The following is a 21,710-nucleotide window of genomic DNA, read 5'->3' as shown; positions in this document are numbered from 1 at the left end:
GAGGGAGGAGGAGGAGGAGAGGGGGAGGGCCGGCCGACGGGATCTGGGGGCCTCCCGGCCGCCCACGCGGGGGGCGACTCGGGAGGGGGAGGGGGAGACGAAGACTAATTAGTGGTAATCCTCCAAAAAACTTCTTGGATGTAGAAGGTGCTATAATGTGCTGCATTTTTCTGTTCAAAATGTACATCATGTAAAAAAAAGATAAATGAATAGGGCAGCACTATCCATTTTTCTTTTTTTTACAGTATACAAATGCTTGTATTTTTGCATGAATTTTTGTAGGTCCCCTATTATAGCATGCTCTACTCCATGAATTTTTTTCATGATTATTAATTGGGAACTCCAATGTCCGTCGCCAACAGGGGTTGTGGACCCAACTGCTTGCGCCAAAATAGTACTGTACTAAACACATATATAGTTTGAAAACACAGCTTTATGCCAAAAATAATTCCAAACAGCATAGGGAACGACCCTGTTAAGTATATTTCTCCAAATCATAAGCTGCATTGCTAACCTCCCTCGGATGCCATCGCTGCTGACATGCATGCTGCACGACGCCTTGTGGGCGGGCCCACCACTTGCTGAGCTTTCGAGGTTAGTCCGATATGCATTTACAGAGATTGCATCCGGGCAATGGATGAAGGGTTCAGGTAGGTGGAGGGAGGTAGCATGAGTCGAGGAGAACTCTGCTGCCAATTGTAGCCAAATGAGAAAACGCACTGAGTGTAACAGTAATGGCATAAAAAATAAATCAAAATAAGTCTCTGCAGTATACAACAACCTTTACAGCGGCATATAAAGTAGGTCAAGGCTTAGCAGTGGCATATACCAAAATGTCCCTTTTAGGATCTATTTCATGTCATCATGCTATGTCCTTATTTCATTGAAGTACAACGACAACAACTAGTGTAATTATTTATTTGCAGGGCACAATAAAAGCTGACAAGCAGAAAGGGAAGGTCAATTTTGTGGAGCTGCGTTCGTTTTGGCACATATTCAGGAGTTTCGATAGAATGTGGAGCTTCTTTATTCTAGCTCTTCAGGTATTCACTTCCACTTTGGTGGTAACTATCTGTCCTCGCAGATTTCACATCCGTCATTTTGTGCATATCTTTGCAGAGTCAAATGCTTTAAGTTGAGAAGTGCTTTTATATGCAAGGCACTTAAACAACCTATGGTAGATTAGATAGATGAAATACCATTTTCAGCTTAATATAATATTGATTTTTTAATGCCAGATTATGATTATTCTTGCTTGGAGTGAAGGAGGGTCATTAGGTAATATTTTTGATCCTCTGGTTTTCAAGGAGATCTTGAGCATCTTTATCACTTCTTCTATACTAAATCTTGGAAAAGGTATGGGATCTTGATAACCACCCTGCTACAGTGACTCTTTTACATTTTATTCCTTAACCTTTTTTACTAGCTCACATCCTAATTTTACTTGATTGTGTATTCTTTCCCCGCTCTTTCTCTTCGAGTGCGAGCATGCCACATATGCTTCTTCTCCCTCTTCATACATGTAACTGGCCATGTAGAATATCACTTTTTTTAAGCGAACGACTAAAGTTTTGTCTAATTTCATTGCATAAGGAGTCTGTGAACAAACAAACCATGAAAAGAGGAAAAAATGAAGACCAAAAGCCTTCCCCCCTGATATAAGAGCCTGTAGATTCTTAGCATTGGTCATGTACTTGCTCTTGCTCATCCTTAATCTGGGTTACAGTCACAAGTGGCGTGCTGCTGAAGTTCTGGGAAACCCTGGCACCACATTCTTCTAACTTTCACATGAGACAGGCATGACTAGGTTCGCAGCACAATATCATCTCTGAATATGAAACAGAGTAAATTATGCCTATATGCTGTTACCATTTGGGAATGGGTGGATTATTTGAATAAGTTTAGAATCGGTCAAAGGAATGTGTCATGATAGAAGTTTTACAATGAAAGTTGGCTATGGAGGAAGTTCAACTTGGAGTCACCCAGTGGCCCAAACTCATAATGTGTAGCACTAATATCTTTCAGCGAGCATAAAGCTGTACTGCCAGCATTCATGATTGTTATGTAGTTTAGTCAAATTCAGCTGTGATTTGAATGCTCATTTGTATTTATTTACAGCTACACTTGACATAATCTTTAATTGGAGGGCCAGGAGAACGATGGAATTTATGGTCAAACTGAGATATGTCCTGAAGTTCATATTGGCAGCTATGTGGGTTGTACTTCTGTCAGTTACATATGCATACACCTGGGAGAAACCGACAGGAATTATTAGGACCATCAAAAACTGGTTCGGAAATGGTCCAGATCAACCATCACTCTTCATCATTGCAGTAGTCGTATACTTGTTGCCCGATATGCTAGCTGCTGTACTTTTCGCTCTTCCATTACTACGCCGGAAACTTGAAGGTTCAGATTATAAACTCATGAGATTGATCATGTGGTGGTCTCAGGTAATTTACATTTGAGTGAATTTTACTTATCTCTCTACCACTCTGTATCTTATAAATTGGAGTTGGTGGTGGTAGTGGTCAGTTCACTTCCCCACTCCATCCCAATCTCCCTCATCCATCTAGAACCCACCATACCGCTCCAATTTGAAGAAAAACAAATCATACCTTGCAATGGTGCTCACATCGCTGCGGCAGTTACACAAGTGCAGTGTTGGCTGCTTGATTGAGTTTCTTTATTGGTTGTAATAGACTACTAATCCAGTATGACTGAATTGTTTCTTGTGGTTCCTTAGCAATGGATGTACGTTATGCTAGTGAAAAATTAAATTTGTGCTACTATTTCATTTACCAAAGCTAACATTGCCTTAAACCATCAAGAATATAATGCTCTCAAAAATCCTTTTATGTTCTGCACTTCCCTCGAGTACTTATATGATGGGAAACAAACTGTGTCTATATGACTGCAAAAACATTAAAAAGTGACTGTAGAATGAAATTGATTTGTTTTCGGTTAGCTGAATATCATTCTGTTAAAATAAAATAATGCTAAGGTAAAGTTGATATTTAAAATCAAATATATAAAATGATAACATTAAAAATGCAGGTTTTTAAAGTTATGTAAATGCAAAGTAATTATGTATAAAATGTTTACAAATATACAATAATTTTAAAAATAATAATATTCTGAGTTATTATAGTTTTGGTTTTGAATTTGGTTCTTAGTTTCTAAGATACATCTCGGTGTAATTTACTCTTTGACATTGATGCCACATATGAATTTTCCACTGAAATTTCAATAGAAGTTTTATAATTTATTTACTAATTCAAGTTGAACATTGTGAACTTATGTTGTTGTATTTATGCAGACTCGCCTGTTTGTTGGTAGGGGAATGCATGAAAGCGCCTTTTCACTTTTCATGTAAGAGCCCGTATGTTAGTGTTCACTACATACTGAATCCAGGATAATCAACAATACATATGTAATTGCAAGGTTGTATATTGAGATGTGGCTCTTGTTTCGTTTTTTTCAGGTACACCATGTTTTGGGTTGCTCTTCTTTTGACAAAGTTCGTATTTAGCTACTATGTCGAGGTGATTATATACACATACCAATTTATCTTCTTTTTTATGTCAAATAGTGTTGAAGTATATTTAGATTGCCAACTTTGTCCATCAGTTTGGACTTTTGATTCTACTGGTCGGTGCATGAAACTTAATATGGCATTAGAGCCAAGAGGTCTTGGGCCAAGTCTCAGATTTCGCAATTTAAATAAAAACATTGCCTGCCCTTTCTCTATCCACGTTTAGGCCTTATCTAGCCACATGTGAGAGGGGTGTTGAAGTATAAGTGCATTGCCCAACATTTTCCCAGGTCGAACTTTTGGCTCTACCTGTTGGTATATGAAACTTGATATGGTAGTGGAGCCAAGAGGTTTTGGGTTCAAGTCTCGGCTTTCACAATTTAAATTAATTTTTTGCTTGTCCTCTTTCTATCCACGTTTAGGCCTTATCGAGCCACACGTGAGAGGGGGTGTTGAAGGTTCTACTGGGTTGGTGCATGAAACTTACTCCCTCCATTCCAAAATAAGTGTCTCAACTTTGTACTAACTTTAGTACAAAGTTGTACTAAGGTTGAGACACTTATTTTGGGACGGAGGGAGTAATAATAACATTCAGCCAAAATCAGTGAAAGATTTTTTTTTCTGGTCGAGCTAGTCGTGTTTGGCCAGAGAGGTCACTGGTACTCCCTCCGTCCCAAAATTCTTGTCTTTGATCTGTCTAAATACGGATGTATCAAGTCACGTTTTAGTATTAGATACATCCGTATCTGGACAAATCTAAGACAAGAATTTTGGGACGGAGGGAGTAGTAATTTACATTTGTTACTTACCATCTTTTTTTTGGAATATTAACTTACTGAACATCCTACATGGCAGAACAACAATTTGAGTGTCTACCAATTTGTGATAGATTGTTGGCATTGGTTTAAATAGCGTGTACCCGAAGTGTAGTAGCTAGTGTTTTTATAATCGGTAGCAGGGTACATAATCAGTCAATCGTAAAGTAAATCTAAATTGTATGGCCTAATATAACTATTCCACATATATAAGAGCTAATAAATGATCATAAAAGCTAGCTTGACCTTAGAAAAAAAGGGCAGCCCGGTGCACGTAGCTCCCGCTTGCGCAGGGTCCGGGGAAGGGTCCAACCACTTTGGGTCTATAGTACGCAGCCTTTCCCTACATTTCTGCAAGAGGCTGTTTCCAGGACTCGAACCCGTGACCTCATGGTCACAAGGCAACAGCTTTACCGCTGCGCCAAGGCTCCCCTTCTAGCTTGACCTTAGAAAGGGGCAAAATTCTTCTAGATGGTCCAGTTAGGTCCTTACACCTATCCCTGAAAAAAAGGTCCTTAATACTTCAAAACTTGCATAGATCCTTACTTACCAAAGAAGTGTTTGCACCATGATCTGGCATTGAATTAAGATATGGGATTAACGATCCTGAAGTGGCTTCCAATTGTTGCTTTGACATACATCTATCTATAAAATTCCAAATGCATCTCAATATTGAACCTCCATTTTCAGTTGCTACTGTACTTGCAACTATCTAATCTAATAGTTATAATGCCACCGGATCTTTGCACCAACCATCCATTTTAGCGCCCTACAATAGTTTTGTAGTAATGACAAGTGAGAAAACTTGCAAGTTTATGGATCTAAACTGGAACCTTAGGAGAAAACTGGAGATTCCAAGTTTACCAAGGTAAGCCACACTTTGTTACAACTACAAGTTGATGAAGCTCGAGTGCAACTTTCTCACAAACTTGTGTGTTGGAGATGTTGCACTTATGAGATAGTGCAAAACATGATGGTCTAATACGTTGAAGAGTTACATTTTGAAGCCGCAGGAGTATTTGAGCCTGATTGATTTTACGCGATGCAAATTTTCATCTGATTTATTTTGCTTTGTTCAAATAAATTGGTATTGAACTAAATGCATCTTTAACTTAACTGTTCCACTTGTTCTTATAGATCAAGCCTCTTGTTGAACCCACCAAGGATATCATGAAATTCCCTATAAATCATTTCCGGTGGCATGAGTTTTTTCCAAGAGGTATTTATGTCTTTCTGAGATGTGAGAAGTGACAAACTCGGCCCTTTATCGGAAGTTCAGCCAAAAGCAACCCTAGTCCGAAATATTAAATAAGTCTGACCTTTTTGCTTCGCACCAGCCATTCCGGTGCGGACGTTGGCTATGTCAGCGCCATGTATCTTCGCATTGAGCAAAAGTCAACCTTTTGATGGTTGAAATGATGATTCACATGGCAGTGCCATTGTTACCAGCGTTGAGCTTTGAGAGCTCAGTGCCATTCTTTTGGCGCTGGCCAGCACCGCCAACCCATGTTACCAACTGATAGAAAAATGCATGCACTAACATTTGAAAAAAAACTGCATGCACTGCAGGCTGAGCACCACATGGCAACACTGCTAATATTTGCCATGCAACAGCGGCTAGAAATTCTACTTTATCTTCTATTCCTATGCATATCTCACGTACAAGGAGCCAAACTTCACCAAGCACACACCTACACCACTCACTCAGCTAACTTGGCAGTGCGACCAATGCATGTGTTACATACAACTGAACCGTTTAGGTTGGCAAATCATTCAGCACCAACGGGAATGACGCTGAGCCGGTGATGGTTGCGCTGACCTGTGAATCGCCGTTTCTACAAATATGCCAAGTTTTTCTCAACGTTAAGATGCACAGCACTGATTTGGTTAAATTTTTGGACTAGAGTTCTGTTTGGCTGAACTTTCAACAGAGGGTCAATTTTGTTAAAACACTGCAGAGATGATCATTTGGTGTTTATTTGTTTATAACATTCCTTAATCATGTTATGCAGCGAAGGGCAACATTGGCGTTGTAATTTCACTTTGGGCCCCAGTCATTTTGGTAAATTCTTTTCCTTTGTTTTTGATGGAAAGTTCAATGCCTATTATGACCATGTGACCGATTACAAAAAGTAGGAGGCCGCCACTTTATGACAGTTTCACTTGTGCACTAGAGGAGAGCACGACAATGATTATATGCATTTTTCCCTTTCCAGGTGTATTTCATGGACACACAAATTTGGTATACAATCTTCTCCACTCTAGTTGGTGGAGTTTATGGTGCTTTCCAACGACTTGGCGAGGTTATCTTTTAACTGTTCGGTGATGTCTATTTACAAATTCATCAAACAGACCACCATTACTTCTCTGTTATGACGTGGTCCCTCTTTCATAGCGTAACTCTTTTATTCCAGCATGAAGCTTTTTTGTTAACATGACTCAGGCTCCTCAGTAGGCAGTTCTAATGATTGTAATTTCTCAAATAAATGCTTTACAAATCATATGAATGAGTTTCTCAAAAGAAATCATTTACAAATATCTTTTTCTTTCCTGGATGAGACAGATCCGCACACTTGGAATGCTGCGGTCTCGCTTTGATTCAATACCTTTAGCCGTTAATGATTGTCTAGTTCCGGTTGAAACATCTGATGCAAGGCGGAAGAAAGGTCTAAGGTCTAATTTCAAGAATCGTTTCAAGGAGGTACTCATATACTTCAATTACATATTATTGTGGTATTCTCGCACTTTATTGTTCGATATTAATTCTTTGAAATATATTGTTAATGATACTACATTTTAGATGACGCATGAAGACAAGGAGAAGGTAGCTGCAAGATTTGCACAGATGTGGAATGAAATTGTCTCTAGCTTCCGTGAGGAAGACCTTATAGATAACAGGTGATTAGATTGTACTATGAATTATAAGTTTTCAACTGCACTTATGCTTTCTGACCATAAGCAAATGCTGTTGTTTTTAACATAGGGAGAAGGAGCTGCTACTTGTTCCATATGTGGCTGATCAGGGTCTTCGTGTTACGCAGTGGCCTCCATTTTTGCTTGCCAGCATGGTTCTTCTCTGCTTTTACTTTGTTTATTTTATTTCTAATTTATGGGAAGCCACCCTCATCCCCTTCTATTTATATGCAAATGGACAGGTCCCCATAGCCGTTGACATGGCGAAGGATAGCAATGGTAAAGACCGTGACTTGAAAAAGAGGATTGAAAACGATTATTATTTTTCTTGTGCAATTAAAGAATGTTATGCATCATGTAAAAACATCATCAATGATCTTGTACATGGTGAACAAGAGAAAAGGTATCTCTCCTATACCTTTTATGAGTCCTAGACTATATCTATTAAACTTGTGAGAAATAGTTGCCTGATCCATGGTGTACTTGATTCATTTTATTCGTGCTGCTTTCAGGGTCATAAATACTATATTTACTGAAGTTGAAAAGTGTATTGCTGAGGACAAAGTTATTACAGATTTGAATATGCAATCCCTGCCAGATCTCTACAATAAGTTTGTTGAATTGGTAGAATTCTTGGTATGTATGACATATTTCCAGTTATAAAAAACAAGGTCATAAACAATAAGTTATAGTTCTTTTTGGTTTTCTACTGAATTACGGAAAAGGTACAATTTATTTCTCCCATTTTTAGAAGTACAAATATGGATATATTGCTGGAAAGTATGCACCTCAATACAAAGCAATATCATTTTCATTTTGTGTTTTAAAGTTGCATTCTTCCTTTCCTTTAAGTGTCGATAGTGTACACAAATAACTGATTAACCCAATGTCTTCTCATGCCACCTTAGAACTCTTTACTGGAGGTACTTGTCTTTCATGAGCTTGTCTAAATACGCTGGCACAACAACTTAATCAGCAACTTATTAGCAGCAGTCTAATTTATTTTCCCGAATTTGAGCAAATCAAAATGGTCTATCTTTTTTCCAGTAACCAGATAGAAACTGGAACAGCACACTAACACGAAGCAGACGTGTGTGTGTGTATGTGAATACTATTCATAACACATTAGTGGTGGTTCCAGTGATTTGTGCCAGCACATGACACTTTGTGTTTCTTTTGGACAATGCATGGTTACGTACTATAGCCATGACCAGTGTGCAATCTTTCCTAATGTAAGACTAGCTAGACCTTTTTTTAATGAAAATAGCTAGACCTTTTTTAATGAAAATATCTAGACGTTTTCCTACTTGCCTCTTTGTATTGATGTCGATTCGTAAGCTCATGTTGTCCTTTTGTATATCTTTCATTACATAATGCTTGTTAGACATACTGTAGCATAAATGTAGTCCATTCACATGTTTGTGCGACCATATTATGCTGTTTTGCCTCATTGTGCTCATTCTTGTTTTTCATTCCTCTTTCTTTTGTTTACTGATGTCAGAAAAAGAATGATGAGAAAGACAGGGTCGCTGTGATAAAGATATTTCAAGATATGCTGGAGGTTGTAACGAGAGATATAATGGAAGACCAACTTCCTAGGTACAATGTTGTTTTAAGCATGTATAAATATCCCTGACGATGAAGTACTACACCCTGCTATCTTACTGCTTAGAGCTCATTCTGTGAGCAGCTTATATTTGTGGTTTTTCATTGCTTCTTTTACAACATGGCAGTATTTTGGAGTCAAGTCATGGGGGTTCATATCAAAGGCCAGAGGGCATGACAGCATGGGATAATGAATATCAGTTATTTCAACCATCTGGAGCTATCAAGTTTCCACTAGAAGTCAGCACAGAGGCTTGGAAAGAAAAGGTTTTATTGAAGAAGTAACTGAAACTTTTAAAATTGTGAATGTCTCTTGTTTTCATAGACTGGGGGTCATTTCCTGACCAATTTGCTCCATTCTTAATTCCTGCCGATAATACAATTCTTCTTGTTCCCCTTTTCTTGCGTTCTAATGAAACCGGGTGTTTACCTATTGTCTAAGGATATAATCTTCACTCCAGGTGAATAGGCTGGAACTACTGCTCACGGTGAAAGAGTCTGCTATGGACGTTCCTTCAAATCTTGAGGCCAGAAGGCGTCTTACCTTTTTCACTAACTCTTTGTTTATGGATATGCCTGATGCTCCTAAAGTCCGAAACACAATTTCATTTTCGTAAGTCCTTATATGTAACTTGCACATTAATTTTACTATTCTTTTGACCTTGCATGCATCACTCTTTTTGTGAAACTGAGATCAAGTATATAGATCTACCATAGTGATTTGTTTCTGTAAATGGCAAATAGAAAAATGTAATAGCACACAGCCTGAAATGATAAGGTTTTATCAACTTCCTCTTTCTTCTCTTTTCATCTGCTTCTGATTCACATGTCAGATATTTCTGTTATAATGACGAGATTTTTTTGTGTGTGTAGTGCATTGACTCCTTATTACAATGAGCATGTTCTTTTCTCCATAAAAGATCTTGAAGAGGAAAATGAAGATGGAGTTTCCACTCTGTTCTACCTACAGAAAATTTACCCAGGTCGAGCGGGAAGAGGAAGAACAATTTCTCCTTTCCAGTCACAAGTAATAAAGTACATTATGAAACAACCAGACATTTATTGTGTATGGTTATGCATACAGATGAATGGAAGAACTTCCAGGAAAGGATTGAGGAAGAACTAAAAGATAATGAAGAACTGAAGGAAGAAGCGCTTCGTCAATGGGCTTCATACAGAGGCCAAACGCTAACTCGAACAGGTACAATTAATTGGTTAGCATTTATTTGTTGAATTCAGCTACATGTATCACCCTTTTTCAAACAAATGCTAAATTTTCTCAATCTAACCTGATCCTGCTTAATTTTAAATTATTTGATTGATCTGAAACAGTTAGAGGCATGATGTACTACCGAAAAGCTTTGGTTCTTGAAGCATTTCTAGATATGGCCAAACATGAAGGTAATATTTTTGTAGTCTCTGTTATCTCCCCAGCTAAAGCCAAATGGAAAGAACGGGGGTATAACACCATTAGCAGCGCATCTTTACTAGTGCAAGCATGGTTTTATGATTGTAACATGCGTTTTCTGCAGATCTCATGGAAGGGTATAAAGCAGCTGGGTCAATATCGGATGAAGAGTGGAAGTCCTTGATTGCTCAGTGTGAAGCATTGGCTGATATGAAGTTCGCCTATGTGGTATCATGCCAACAATATGGAAATGACAAGCGTTCCGCTCTTTCAAATGCCCAAGACATATTACAGCTAATGAGAACGTAAATGATCCTTCTGCATATATCTGAATAACAATAGAGGATATAAATTTAGTGAAATACTCATTTTCTAGAAGGGGAGTCTTGGCGCAGCGGTAAAGGTGTTGCCTTGTGACCTCACAGGTTCAAGTCCTGAAAAAGCCTCTTACAGAAATGTAGGGAAAGGCTGCGTACAATAGACCCAAAGTGGTTGGACCCTTCGCCGGACCCTGCGCAAGTGGGAGCTACGTGCACCGGGCTACCCTTTTTTTACTCATTTTCTAGTTGCTGCGTGAAATACCCATATCTTGATGTAACCCGCATGAAATTTTCTCACTTGTTCTAAAAAATCTCGAAATATTGGTGGGCATAGAGACAGGGATATTATATGGCACTGAGAAATTTCATGATCAAATTAGATTGCAATTCTGAGAAACAAAAAATATGGAAGCAGCTCAATGGAATAGTGCAGGAAGCCCGTAACCATATATCTCTGTGGGAACTTAAATTTTCTCTTGTTTCTCCCTGATACGGTCATGCAATTACCCAGAGCCACAACACATGCTTTCCCCCACATTTGTCTTCACAAAGTTCACATAAGTGTACACTTGCTTACCCATTATAATTTGATAGTATAGGAATGCCATTACTTAGAGTTTACCTTCGAAGTGTAAACTAATTGCTGGAGTTATATTTCTCGCAGGTACCCTTCTCTGCGTGTAGCATATATTGATGTGGTGGAAGATAGAGTAGGAGAGAAGCAAATTGAGACAGCTTATTACTCTACATTGGTAAAGGTTGCTCTAAATAAGGACTCTGAATCCGCAGGTCCAGTACAAAATCTTGATCAGGTAATGCTAGTTCAATTTTATCAGGCTATGGTGCGGAACTTCTGTCAAATCATATTTGTGAAGCAAATAAATTTTACTAATAGAAAGGGCAGTGCAGAACCAAAATACCCACTGTTTGTTTTTCTGAAACTAGTATGGATCTAAAACATGTGATGGAAGATATAAAGAACACAGGCAATGCAACTCAACACTGAAGAAAAAATAAACTAGGAAAACAATGGAAGGGGCATTCTCAACTATCTTCTAGATGCTGAAAATGGTGGCAGTAATCTTCCTACTTGATTGATTCATGGACGTCATTAAACGGAAATTTAGTCTATGAAGTCTTCATACTTATTTCTGAAATTTAGTCTATAGTTAGAAAATAAAATCAGATGGCGTAATAAAGCGGTCACTAAACTTGCCACTTATGTAGTTGTGTTTTGTGGTACTTTTACTATCATTGACTGATGGAGGTACAGTTAGCAAATTCATGTTTTAAGGGTTCAAGTGACATGATTGTACAAGTTTAAAATCTCCGCTGCAATTTCTATTCACGAAACTTCTCCTTTTCCATAAAAATGTAAAGATTTCTGGATGAGTACTCTTTTTTGTTTGTATAAATGACTCATGTGACATTTCTACCATCTGAGCACATCTTTATGTTTCCAAGGTTATCTACCGGATAAAACTTCCAGGCCCTGCAATATTGGGAGAAGGAAAACCCGAAAATCAAAACCATGCAATAATTTTCACCCGTGGTGAAGGCCTGCAAACAATAGACATGAACCAGGTATCTCCTATCATGCTTATGGTGCTTTTACTTATGAAATTGTACTAATGCTTCTAGTAAGAACTCATTTGTTTGTTATCACGCCATTAATTTCGTAGGATAACTATATGGAAGAAGCACTTAAAATGAGAAACTTGCTTCAAGAGTTCCTTACAGAAGATGGAATCCGGCAGCCATCTATACTTGGAGTTAGGGAGCACATTTTTACTGGCAGGTTGATTAATAATGTAGTGTATAATTGAGATTTTATTTTCTGTTATCTATGCATCTTAAACCTCTCTTGTCTCCCATGGTGCAGTGTCTCCTCCCTTGCATGGTTTATGTCAAATCAGGAGCACAGTTTTGTGACTATTGGACAACGGCTGCTTGCAAACCCTCTGAAGTGAGATCTTCTCCTATTAAATATTTCTTTTTTTTGCGGGGTTCCTATTAAATATTTCACTATACATTTACTCATACATTTCAATGATTAGAAAAACACTCTGTACATTTATTCTGGCAGTGTGTGAACTACTGTAAAAAGAGCACACACACACACACACACACACACACAGAGTATTTATTTGAGTATCGAAGTATTTGGAAAAGTATTAATAGTACATTATATTCAGTCCCTTATTATTTCGCAATAGTTAGTGCGAAAAATAAGACGGGAGTGCAAGCATTCATGTTCCACAAGAATCGTCATACATGCGGTTATCCAAAAATTCTATGAGAGAGCAAGTCTTGGATCGATTTTTTATAACTACTGGGTGGAAACAGTTAAGGGCTATGAATAAAACCAAGGAAGTAGTACATGTATCTTTCAACGTATTGTCCACTTGTGCAGTGATTTCTTATGACATGGTTATTCCTCTGTGTCGCCATTTACTTCATACTGTCCATCATTTGTGTCTACTTTCATATTGTTCTCTTCTTCCAATTCATTCATTATTTGCTTTGATTCAACTAGCAGATCCTGCATCTGTGTAACGAATTCTCCTTTTTTAATTGTATCTAAGTTTATTACTGAATTTTTCTAGGGTCCGATTCCACTATGGCCACCCGGATGTATTTGATAGGCTTTTCCATCTAACGAGGGGTGGTGTCAGTAAGGCATCAAGGAGTATCAACTTAAGTGAAGATATTTTTGCAGGTTTGTTACATGATTTTATCGAGTGATCAATGATGTTCTTAAGATCAAGGCTTCAGGGGGTAGTGTTTATAAAAGCCAACAGGGTAGTCATTAAAGATGTTTTCTTGCAAGAGATAACAAAATAGATATCAGTATTATATTTTGATTCATATTGTCTTCAATACATTAGGGTTTAACTCAACTCTTCGTGGCGGCAATGTAACACATCATGAATATGTGCAAGTCGGCAAGGGACGAGATGTAGGACTAAATCAGATCTCCAAGTTTGAGGCTAAGGTGGCAAATGGAAATGGCGAGCAGACCCTTAGCCGTGATATCTACCGGCTTGGGCACCGGTTCGATTTCTTCAGAATGCTTTCATGCTACTTCACCACCGTGGGATTTTATTTCAGTACACTGGTATGATCACTTTGTTCGGAATATATCCATACAAGTTTCTCTGCCAAATGCAAATATGAATCTTGTTAGCCCTATGAACTTCTCTCTGTAGAGATTGTTTACAGCTTAAGAGGCATATTTGTCTCATTTATATTATATTGATACTACCATCAATATGTTCACAACGACTTTTATTTTGCACTTGGAGTACAATGACCTATAGTTTTTTCTAACACCTTTTACTCCTCTCAGTTGACAGTCTTCACAGTTTATGTGTTTTTGTACGGGCGCCTTTATCTTGCTCTCAGTGGACTTGAAGAAGGGCTTGCAACACAACGGAAATTCAGCCATAATCATGCTCTTCAGGTTGCTCTTGCCTCGCAGTCTCTTGTTCAGCTTGGTTTTCTGATGGCCCTGCCCATGATGATGGAAATTGGCCTTGAAAAAGGATTTGGCAAGGCACTAAGTGAATTTATAATGATGAACTTGCAACTGGCATCCGTGTTCTTTACATTTTCACTTGGTACCAAGACTCACTATTATGGACGTATGTTGCTTCATGGAGGTGCTCAATACAGAAGTACCGGAAGGGGCTTTGTTGTCTTTCATGCAAAGTTTGCAGAAAACTACAGGCTATATTCTCGCAGCCACTTTGTTAAAGGCATCGAGTTGATGACTCTGCTCATCGTTTATCAACTATTTGGTCAAACCTCCCACTCAACCATCGCATATATCTTTGTTACGTCCTCCATGTGGTTCCTAGTGTTGACATGGCTCTTTGCACCATTTCTATTCAACCCCTCGGGGTTTGAGTGGGCGAAAATTTTGGACGATTGGTCGGATTGGAACAAGTGGATCAGCAATCGTGGTGGGATTGGTGTGTCTCCAGAAAAGAGCTGGGAATCCTGGTGGGAGATAGAGCAGGAGCATCTGAAGCATACAGGAACACTCGGAATCATCTTTGAGATAATTTTGTCCCTTCGGTTTTTCATATATCAGTATGGCCTTGTGTACCAGTTAACTATCACAAACAACAACAAAAGTATCGTGGTATGCTTTTCCTCCAGTTCAGAGAAGTGTTTTGATTTTGACTGTGCTAGGTGGTTGGGTGGGTCTTTTAACATTTTTCAATTTTGTGGCTTCCAGGTTTACTTAATTTCATGGCTCGTAATTTTGGTGATGCTGGTTATTTTGAAGGTGAGAGAGCATGCTTGCTTTGCCAATAGAACATGGATCAGTCAATACAAATGTTTATAGCAGAACAACACGATTTCCTGTCAACACCGTATTTCTGAAAGTTGCGTTGGCTAAATTCCTTTCCTAAATTGCTAATTGCCCACTGTCTTTTCAGATCATATCTGTCGGAAGGCGGAGGTTCGGCGCGAACTTTCAGCTGTTCTTCCGTCTGATCAAGTTCATGATATTCGTTTCGTTCTTCGCTATTTTGGTTGTGCTGATAGTTCTGCTTCACATGACTATTAAAGACATACTTGTATGCTTCCTGGCATTCTTGCCCACCGGATGGGGAATACTACTGGTCAGTCTTTCTCTTGCTTGTGTCTGCTTCATCATATATACTAGTACTGTAATGACGGTGGCATGCTTGCTTCTGTTTCATCTATTTTCTTACTGTTGCTCTGTTATCACTTCCAGATTGCACAAGCTTGCAGGCCTCTTTTCCGGGTCACGGGGCTATGGGGATCTGTCCGAGCCCTTGCGCGGGCGTACGAGGTTATCATGGGGATGCTTCTGTTCACACCAATTACTGTCCTGTCATGGTTCCCCTTCGTCTCCGAGTTCCAGACGCGGATGCTGTTCAACCAGGCATTCAGTAGAGGACTGCAGATTTCCCGGATTCTTGGCGGTCAGAAGAAGGAGAGGGCCGCTAGCACCAAAGACTAACGCCCTGTTCGGAATCGCGCCGCTCCACAACTCCGCTCCCGGAGCGGGCGGAGCTGCAGTTTCCCGGCTTCGCGGATTCTGGTAGTGGGTGGGTTGCTGAACAGGGCCTAAATTAGCTCTTCTGCCCAATTGCCTGCCATTTTCAAGATCTAGGACTTTTGCCATAAAAAAATATAGTACTACTTGGGAATACATAGGTTGTAAATATATTCCAGGATATAGAATATTTCGTGCGATTACAGCTTCATACAAGTTGTGAAATATATCTCTTCAGTCTTCACTGCTAATTGCAATGTAAGGAATTGTAGTCGTTGGATATTGCCATTTTTTCTTGTGTGAATACTACAGCAAGTGTTAATACGGACACTTTAGCAGTTGCGGTGAGTTGGGAACATCTGTCCTTGAGTACATTGATCATGTGATGCAGCACCACATCGGTAGATGCGTGGTGTTACCTTTTCCCGCGTGCTACGGTGATCATTTCTTTCTCCCTGCAGTTGTGCAACTACAAGTACTGGCACACTTCACATAGTGTACGTATGCCTTAATTTCTCGGTTGTAATGAAAGTAGCTCCAGCATCATGATCTGATTTACCTGCTGATGATTATTTATCCGTGCATGTTAGTATGTGTCCTTGGTTCTTACTGCAGAGTTTAGTATGTTTGGGTCTACTTGCCGTTAATTATTTTTCAGAAGAGACAGTGGTCCTCAACTTGCGAGCCGTCTGGTCCGGTGAAATTGATCGGAATCCGTAGGAACTGACAGCGCCAGCTCATCCGGATCGAGCTTCGAGTTTTTTTTTTTTTGAGGGGAGGATCGAGCTTCGAGTGGAATGGCATGGCAGGCGCACTCGCTATTCTGGGCCTCACCCTCATCGCCCCGGATTTTGAAGCGCCCGGCAAATGGGCTCTGCTGCATGTGGTGGGCCTGCCTGCTCAGCAGCAAGGACGACCTCGATCCAAGGACAAAGAGGAGTAAAAACTCGAGAGCGAGCCACATGCATGATCTGCTCCATCCAATTTACAATTCCATAGTGCAGCGTGTAAAGTCGCCGCCGTATCGTCGGGTGTTGTTTATCCATGGAGCGTGAGTGGTGCGCGGAAATGGCAATGGCTGTGTCGGTGTGGCTGCTCTGTAACGGCTTCGTGTTCCCGAAACCATCACGTAAAAAGAACAAGATGTATTGTACACATGCTTTCATGAATTACACGGAGAAATTGCTGCGGCTCATGCAATCAAGTTGAATCAACAATCCATGGCTGAGAGAGGAGGAGGGCAGGAAGAATGTGATGGGCTGACGAGGAATGTGGCCGGAATGGGATGTGCGGCACATCCCATTATCACAGTAGAGACGCGAGCACGGCGGAGCACGCGGCCGCGGCGAGCGCGCCGATCGTCCGCGACGTGACGACGGTGGCAGACGACGCCTTGACGTCCTTGTGAACGTGGTCCGCGGCGGCCTCCGACGGGGCGTCGGCCGGTGGCGGCGCGGGCGGGGAGCTCGGCGTTGCGTCCGCGGGGGACGGCGCCGGCGCGGGCGTCGGCGAGGGGGCCTCCGCGGGCGCGCCGGCGAAGAGCTCCAGGGGCATCAGGAGGCGGTCCACCGTGAGCACGCACACGGGCGTGTCGTCCAGGACCGTCTCGGCCACGCGGGACTTGCGGAGGCCGGTGTCGAGCGACACGTCGTCGCCGCGGGCCACCACCGACACGTTGTACTTCCCGCCCGCGGTGGACGCCAGCGTGCGGAACGGCCGGGCCGACGCCTTCACCAGCTTCAGCGACGGCCTCGGGTTGTACCCCGGCAGCGCGTGGTACCGCAGCAGCGCGACGAGGTCGGCGCGGGGCATCGCGTCCACGTCCGGCGCGCCCTTGCCCAGGAACGCGTCGTCCTTGGGCGCGAACAGGGTCAGCCCGGCCTCGTCCGCCATCGCCGCCTGGTAGTCCTTGAGCACGCCGGAGCTGGCGATGAGCTCTGCGAAGCGCTTGCAGCCGGCCCTCTCCAGCAGCTTGGTGAGGTTGGAGACGGAGGGCCCTTCGAAGAGGCCGTCGAACTCGATGGGCGCCGTGACCTCCAGCACCGCGAAGTCGTACTGCGTCTGCTTGAGCGCCTTGGCGAAGGTGGCGTCGTAGGCGTCGCCGGGGCTGGCGGCGGACGCGAAGCCGAAGCCGCCGCCCTCCAGCTTGGCCATCTTGACGCTGCCCGTGGCGCTGGTGGCCGCGCCGCCCGCGGCCTGGTAGAAGGTGTCGGTGAGCGTGTCGGCGCCGGCGGGGAGGGCTTTCAGCTTCTTGACGTCCCAGTAGTCGAGCAGCGCGTGGAGGCGCAGCGCGTTCTTGATGGCGCCCAGGTCGGCCCCGGCGTCCGACACCAGCGTGGACATGGCGCCGTCGCCGAGGACCAGCACCGTGACCCCCGCGCGCGCGTTGATCTCGTCGCACACCCGCGTCTCCGTCAGGTACTGGTTGTACTGCTTGTACTCCGGGTGGCCGCTGAGGAAGGACGTGATGTTGTGCGCGATCCCCGCCGACATCCCCCTCGCCGTCGCCGCCGGCGCCATGCCGCAGCAGCAGGCCAGGAGGACCACGGCCACCACGCGCCGCAGCTGCGCCCCCGCCATGGCCGAGCTCAGTAGTGGCCGACGCACTGATGATGGATCGATGGCGCTGAAATGGACCGAGCACCTAAGCTGGCTGGCTAGCCGGAGTGAGCTGTGAGCACGCGGGGAGCGTGAGGATAAAATGAGCAATGGCTTGTGGGCAACTAACTAACGAATTATGTATGGTTCATGGGCGGTTGGTGAGGTTTGGGGTGTGCAAATTGCAAGGCGGGCGAGCACATTGACATGTGAGGGCGCGGGAGCGCGAGCGATTGGAGGGCTGGCTGGCTACCGGTGGTAGGGACGACGATGGCACTTGGCACGGCGTGTCTCCTCCATTCCTAGCCGTTTTTATTTGGTGGTGGTCATTGCGCTCCATTATGCGTCGGCCGGTCTATTCTAATACAAACTTGTTGATAAAAAGAGGATTGATAACAAGGTGATGGTATTCGGCAGTTTGGCTCTCGCTCTCTCGTGTCTACGTATAAGAAATAATAGTGTGGCCGTTAGGGTGGAGACATCGATCCGAAGATTGATCAGTGCTGACAACGTGGCCCATAGGCTAGCAGTGGAATCCGAGGCGAGTCAGCTCTGTTTTCCTCTCTGTACATAGTAGTATTGCAAGTTGCACCGGTGAAAGCACAGGACAGGTGCGCACGTGCTCAGTCATTAGTTTTCTCGTCGATTCTTACGACTCACTTTATTTACGGTTTCGGCTGAGTCTGCTTCTTTGTCACGTAAGTAGATCGGCGAAGCATCAAAGCATCTCCAACAGCCGTGCTAAAAGATAGTTTGCAGTACGTCACCTAAAAAAGTGCGGCGGGCAGCGCTGCCTCCAGCAGCCGCGTTAAAATTTAGCGTGCGCGTAGTTTCAGCAACCACGCTAAAATGCAGCACGCGCTATCGCACGAACATTGCGTACATATTTTTAAATAGTAAATAAAATTCATAGATATATTTTACATAGTTCCATAGTATAGATAGATAAAACTACTGTGCAACGACATAAAAAAACTACTAGATAGTGCAACTACAACCTACTCCTAGTCGTCGCCATCATCATCATCATCCCTGGTCTGGTCCGAGGTATCGAGCCACATGTCGTCCCAATGAGGATCATTAGCCGAAAAGATCGATTGCCCACCATTTTCAACGATATCGCACTACGATAGCGCCAGGGCCTTCCGCCGACGCCTCTCCAACCGATCTGCGTGGCGCTTTGCCGTCCTCTCCGCCCAGTAGGCTTGCTCGTTGGCGACGTCCTCCGGGTGGCGCCGGCGCCACTCTGCCATGCCTCGCTCGTCCTCCTCTGTGATGAGAAGGCGGCGCTGCCGCCGAGTGTGCTCCTCACGGTCCTGGTCCGTGATAAGACGAGGCGGAGGGGCATCGTCCTGCGCCTGCTGGCGCGTGTAGACGTCCTGGAAGTTCATCTGCGAGCGCGGCTTGTCTAGGCGCCACGCCGCCGCGTCGTACGCGCGGGCGGCCTCGTGCGCAGTCTCGAAGGTGCCGAGGCCGAGCCGGACGTCGCCGGACCGGATCTCGGCGTAGTACCAGCCGTTGGGGCGCTGGCGGACGCTGCGGTAGCCCGACGCTCCTCGGCGGCGCGGCGGCATGGTGGCGCGTCGGTGGCGGGGCGCTGGAGCGGCGAGGAAGCGGGGGAGGCGCGCGTGGCAGTGTGGATAGCCGCGTGGCGAGCGCCGCAATTTAGGCTGGCCATAGTGGGGGTAACATAAGTAGTATCATGCACTTGGGACTCGCAAACATGCTTATGTGGCAGGCAATTAAAGAAGAGAGATGGTTATAGTAACATAGGTAGATACTGTAACGTAATAAATGTGATGCTACTATGTGTCATGCATGGCAATAAATGAGACCACTTATGATATTAATCTATGATACTATGCACTATAAAGGTAGTAACATAGACTAGTAACATATGCATGTTATTAGTCTAAGTTACTCCCCACTATGACCAGCCTTATAGGCGCGCCGGAAGCGGTGCGCCAAAAGTAGCGGGCGAGCTGCCGCCTTTTCCCCCGCGCGCAATCCTTCCTTGCGCGCGCTAGTTTCCCGCCACCACTGGAGCGCGCGAAAACGTCCCCTGCGCTAAAAACCTAGTTTATCACGCGGGCGCCTTTTGACGCGGCTGTTGGAGATGCTCTCAGCAACGTGTGAGGCAGAGTTCGGTGGGGGCTTCCGTCCGGTCTCAACGTTCTTATTTAGCACACGACCACGGATAAGGGGATGATAATAGTATGTCCCGTTAGCATGTCCCCATCCACGTAGAATCTCGACCGATTTTGAGCACCTCACATTGAGACGGCGAGGATTCTTCTTCTTCTTCTTCTCAACTGTGAGCGGAGAGCATGCCCGTCATACTGCCGCTCGCCGCTCCCGTGATCAGGTCGCGTTAACCACGGTCGTCTGATCGTCTAACTGTTGTACGTCAGTTCGAGCCGCTCCCCCCCCCCCCGCCCCACATTGGGCTAATTTGGTAGCAGCCGAGTCAAAACCAGGGCAGCAAACCCCAGCCGGGGGAATTTTCATGGCATATGAGATCCCCTTCCACCACAGGGAGATTTCCCCAATCTTGTTTATCATTTGGACGTTCGGTGACCAGGAGACAACGCCCCAGGTCGCTAGGTGCCCCCCCTAAAAAAAGGTCGCTAGGTGGGCGTCGATCGCGTCAGAGAAGCGGATGCGTGGATTTTCTCTCCGACCTCACGAGGCGTGGATTGCGGGAGCAGCTAGTTAACGAGCGCTCCTTCGGAGCGTTCGTAACGAGCGGTTCGGGAGCGCTCCGCGCGTGACAAGTGTCGCGCGCGGAGCGCTCCCGCAAGGGAAAACCAGTTGCGCGGTTGGTTTCCGGTTTTCCCTTTCTGGTTTGTAGTTTGGTGCGTTTTGTAGTTTGACCCTCGAACTACCAGAATTTTCTGTTTTCCCTTTCCGCGCGAAAACACAAAAAAATACCAGCTCGCGCGGTTGGTTCCCTGTTTCCCTTTCCCGTTTCCCTTTTTGTTCCCATTATATTTCCGGGTAATGGAGATTTATGAGGTAGTTACGGGCGGGGACTACCAACACTATCAAATGTCACCTTTCAAGTAAAAAAAAGCAACTTTTTAATGTAAAACAGCAGTCTCCAGAGTCATTCAATCGTGTGACTTCTTTATAGGCACAAGTGAACACTAGGAGAGGCACGGGTGTGTAATAACTTTACTAAATTGAGGAAAAGCGCCTCCGGCTTGCCTTCGGCTCGTTCAATTTTCATAAACATCTTGAAGGAGGGGCATAGGTCGAAGTGTGTGTTCGTCGTGCGGCGTGCTGGTTCGTGCGGCCCGTTGTACGTCGTGGTGTGGCACGGCGCCTCCGGCGTGAGGGAACCTCCGGCTCGTTCAATTTTCATAAACATCTTGAAGGGGGGGCATAGGTCGAAGTGTGTGTTGGTCGTGCGGCGTGCTGGTTCGTGCGGCCCATTGTACGTCGTGGTGTGGCACGGCGCCTCCAGCGTGAGGGAACCTCC

General features: G+C 43.9%; 2 protein-coding genes across 5 annotated transcripts in view; one reads left to right on the top strand and one right to left on the bottom strand.

The window, feature by feature from the left end:
• The window catches only part of LOC123098836 (callose synthase 3), a 23,060-nt gene extending 7,105 nt beyond the window's left edge, over nt 1-15,955 (top strand). For 3 of the 4 annotated variants that reach the window (XM_044520912.1, XM_044520913.1, XM_044520915.1), the window contains 29 exons: nt 927-1,043; nt 1,239-1,356; nt 2,119-2,453; nt 3,320-3,372; nt 3,485-3,545; nt 5,488-5,569; nt 6,363-6,412; nt 6,567-6,653; nt 6,914-7,051; nt 7,151-7,248; nt 7,334-7,666; nt 7,776-7,899; nt 8,765-8,862; nt 8,997-9,135; nt 9,330-9,481; nt 9,742-9,851; nt 9,953-10,069; nt 10,201-10,269; nt 10,401-10,581; nt 11,261-11,408; nt 12,061-12,180; nt 12,279-12,394; nt 12,479-12,562; nt 13,203-13,315; nt 13,485-13,714; nt 13,946-14,743; nt 14,840-14,890; nt 15,045-15,230; nt 15,347-15,955. In XM_044520912.1, the coding sequence (XP_044376847.1) occupies nt 927-1,043; nt 1,239-1,356; nt 2,119-2,453; nt 3,320-3,372; nt 3,485-3,545; nt 5,488-5,569; nt 6,363-6,412; nt 6,567-6,653; nt 6,914-7,051; nt 7,151-7,248; nt 7,334-7,666; nt 7,776-7,899; nt 8,765-8,862; nt 8,997-9,135; nt 9,330-9,481; nt 9,742-9,851; nt 9,953-10,069; nt 10,201-10,269; nt 10,401-10,581; nt 11,261-11,408; nt 12,061-12,180; nt 12,279-12,394; nt 12,479-12,562; nt 13,203-13,315; nt 13,485-13,714; nt 13,946-14,743; nt 14,840-14,890; nt 15,045-15,230; nt 15,347-15,595 (4,557 nt within the window). In that variant the 3' untranslated portion in view covers nt 15,596-15,955. The remainder of the gene's footprint in view (nt 1-926; nt 1,044-1,238; nt 1,357-2,118; nt 2,454-3,319; nt 3,373-3,484; nt 3,546-5,487; nt 5,570-6,362; nt 6,413-6,566; nt 6,654-6,913; nt 7,052-7,150; nt 7,249-7,333; nt 7,667-7,775; nt 7,900-8,764; nt 8,863-8,996; nt 9,136-9,329; nt 9,482-9,741; nt 9,852-9,952; nt 10,070-10,200; nt 10,270-10,400; nt 10,582-11,260; nt 11,409-12,060; nt 12,181-12,278; nt 12,395-12,478; nt 12,563-13,202; nt 13,316-13,484; nt 13,715-13,945; nt 14,744-14,839; nt 14,891-15,044; nt 15,231-15,346) is intronic. The other variant, XM_044520916.1, reaches the window with a different exon arrangement.
• An 806-nt stretch (nt 15,956-16,761) lies between these two features.
• Nucleotides 16,762-18,528, bottom strand: LOC100037651 (fasciclin-like arabinogalactan protein 8). Its single transcript, XM_044520911.1, has one exon. The coding sequence runs from the start codon at nt 18,209-18,211 to the stop codon at nt 16,937-16,939; it is 1,275 nt and encodes a 424-aa protein (XP_044376846.1). The 5' UTR covers nt 18,212-18,528; the 3' UTR covers nt 16,762-16,936.
• Between the last annotated feature and the right edge of the window lie 3,182 nt (nt 18,529-21,710).

This window comes from Triticum aestivum, chromosome 4D (genome assembly GCF_018294505.1).
Source record: "Triticum aestivum cultivar Chinese Spring chromosome 4D, IWGSC CS RefSeq v2.1, whole genome shotgun sequence".
NCBI classification, from domain to species: Eukaryota; Viridiplantae; Streptophyta; class Magnoliopsida; order Poales; family Poaceae; genus Triticum; species Triticum aestivum.
Note: the sequence above shows the minus strand (reverse complement) of the source record. Positions and strands in the feature narration are given on the sequence as shown.

Excerpts from the sequence above, each read along its gene's own strand:
- LOC100037651 (XM_044520911.1), bottom strand. The coding sequence starts at position 18,211 with ATGGCGGGGGCGCAGCTGCGGCGCGTGGTGGCCGTGGTCCTCCTGGCC.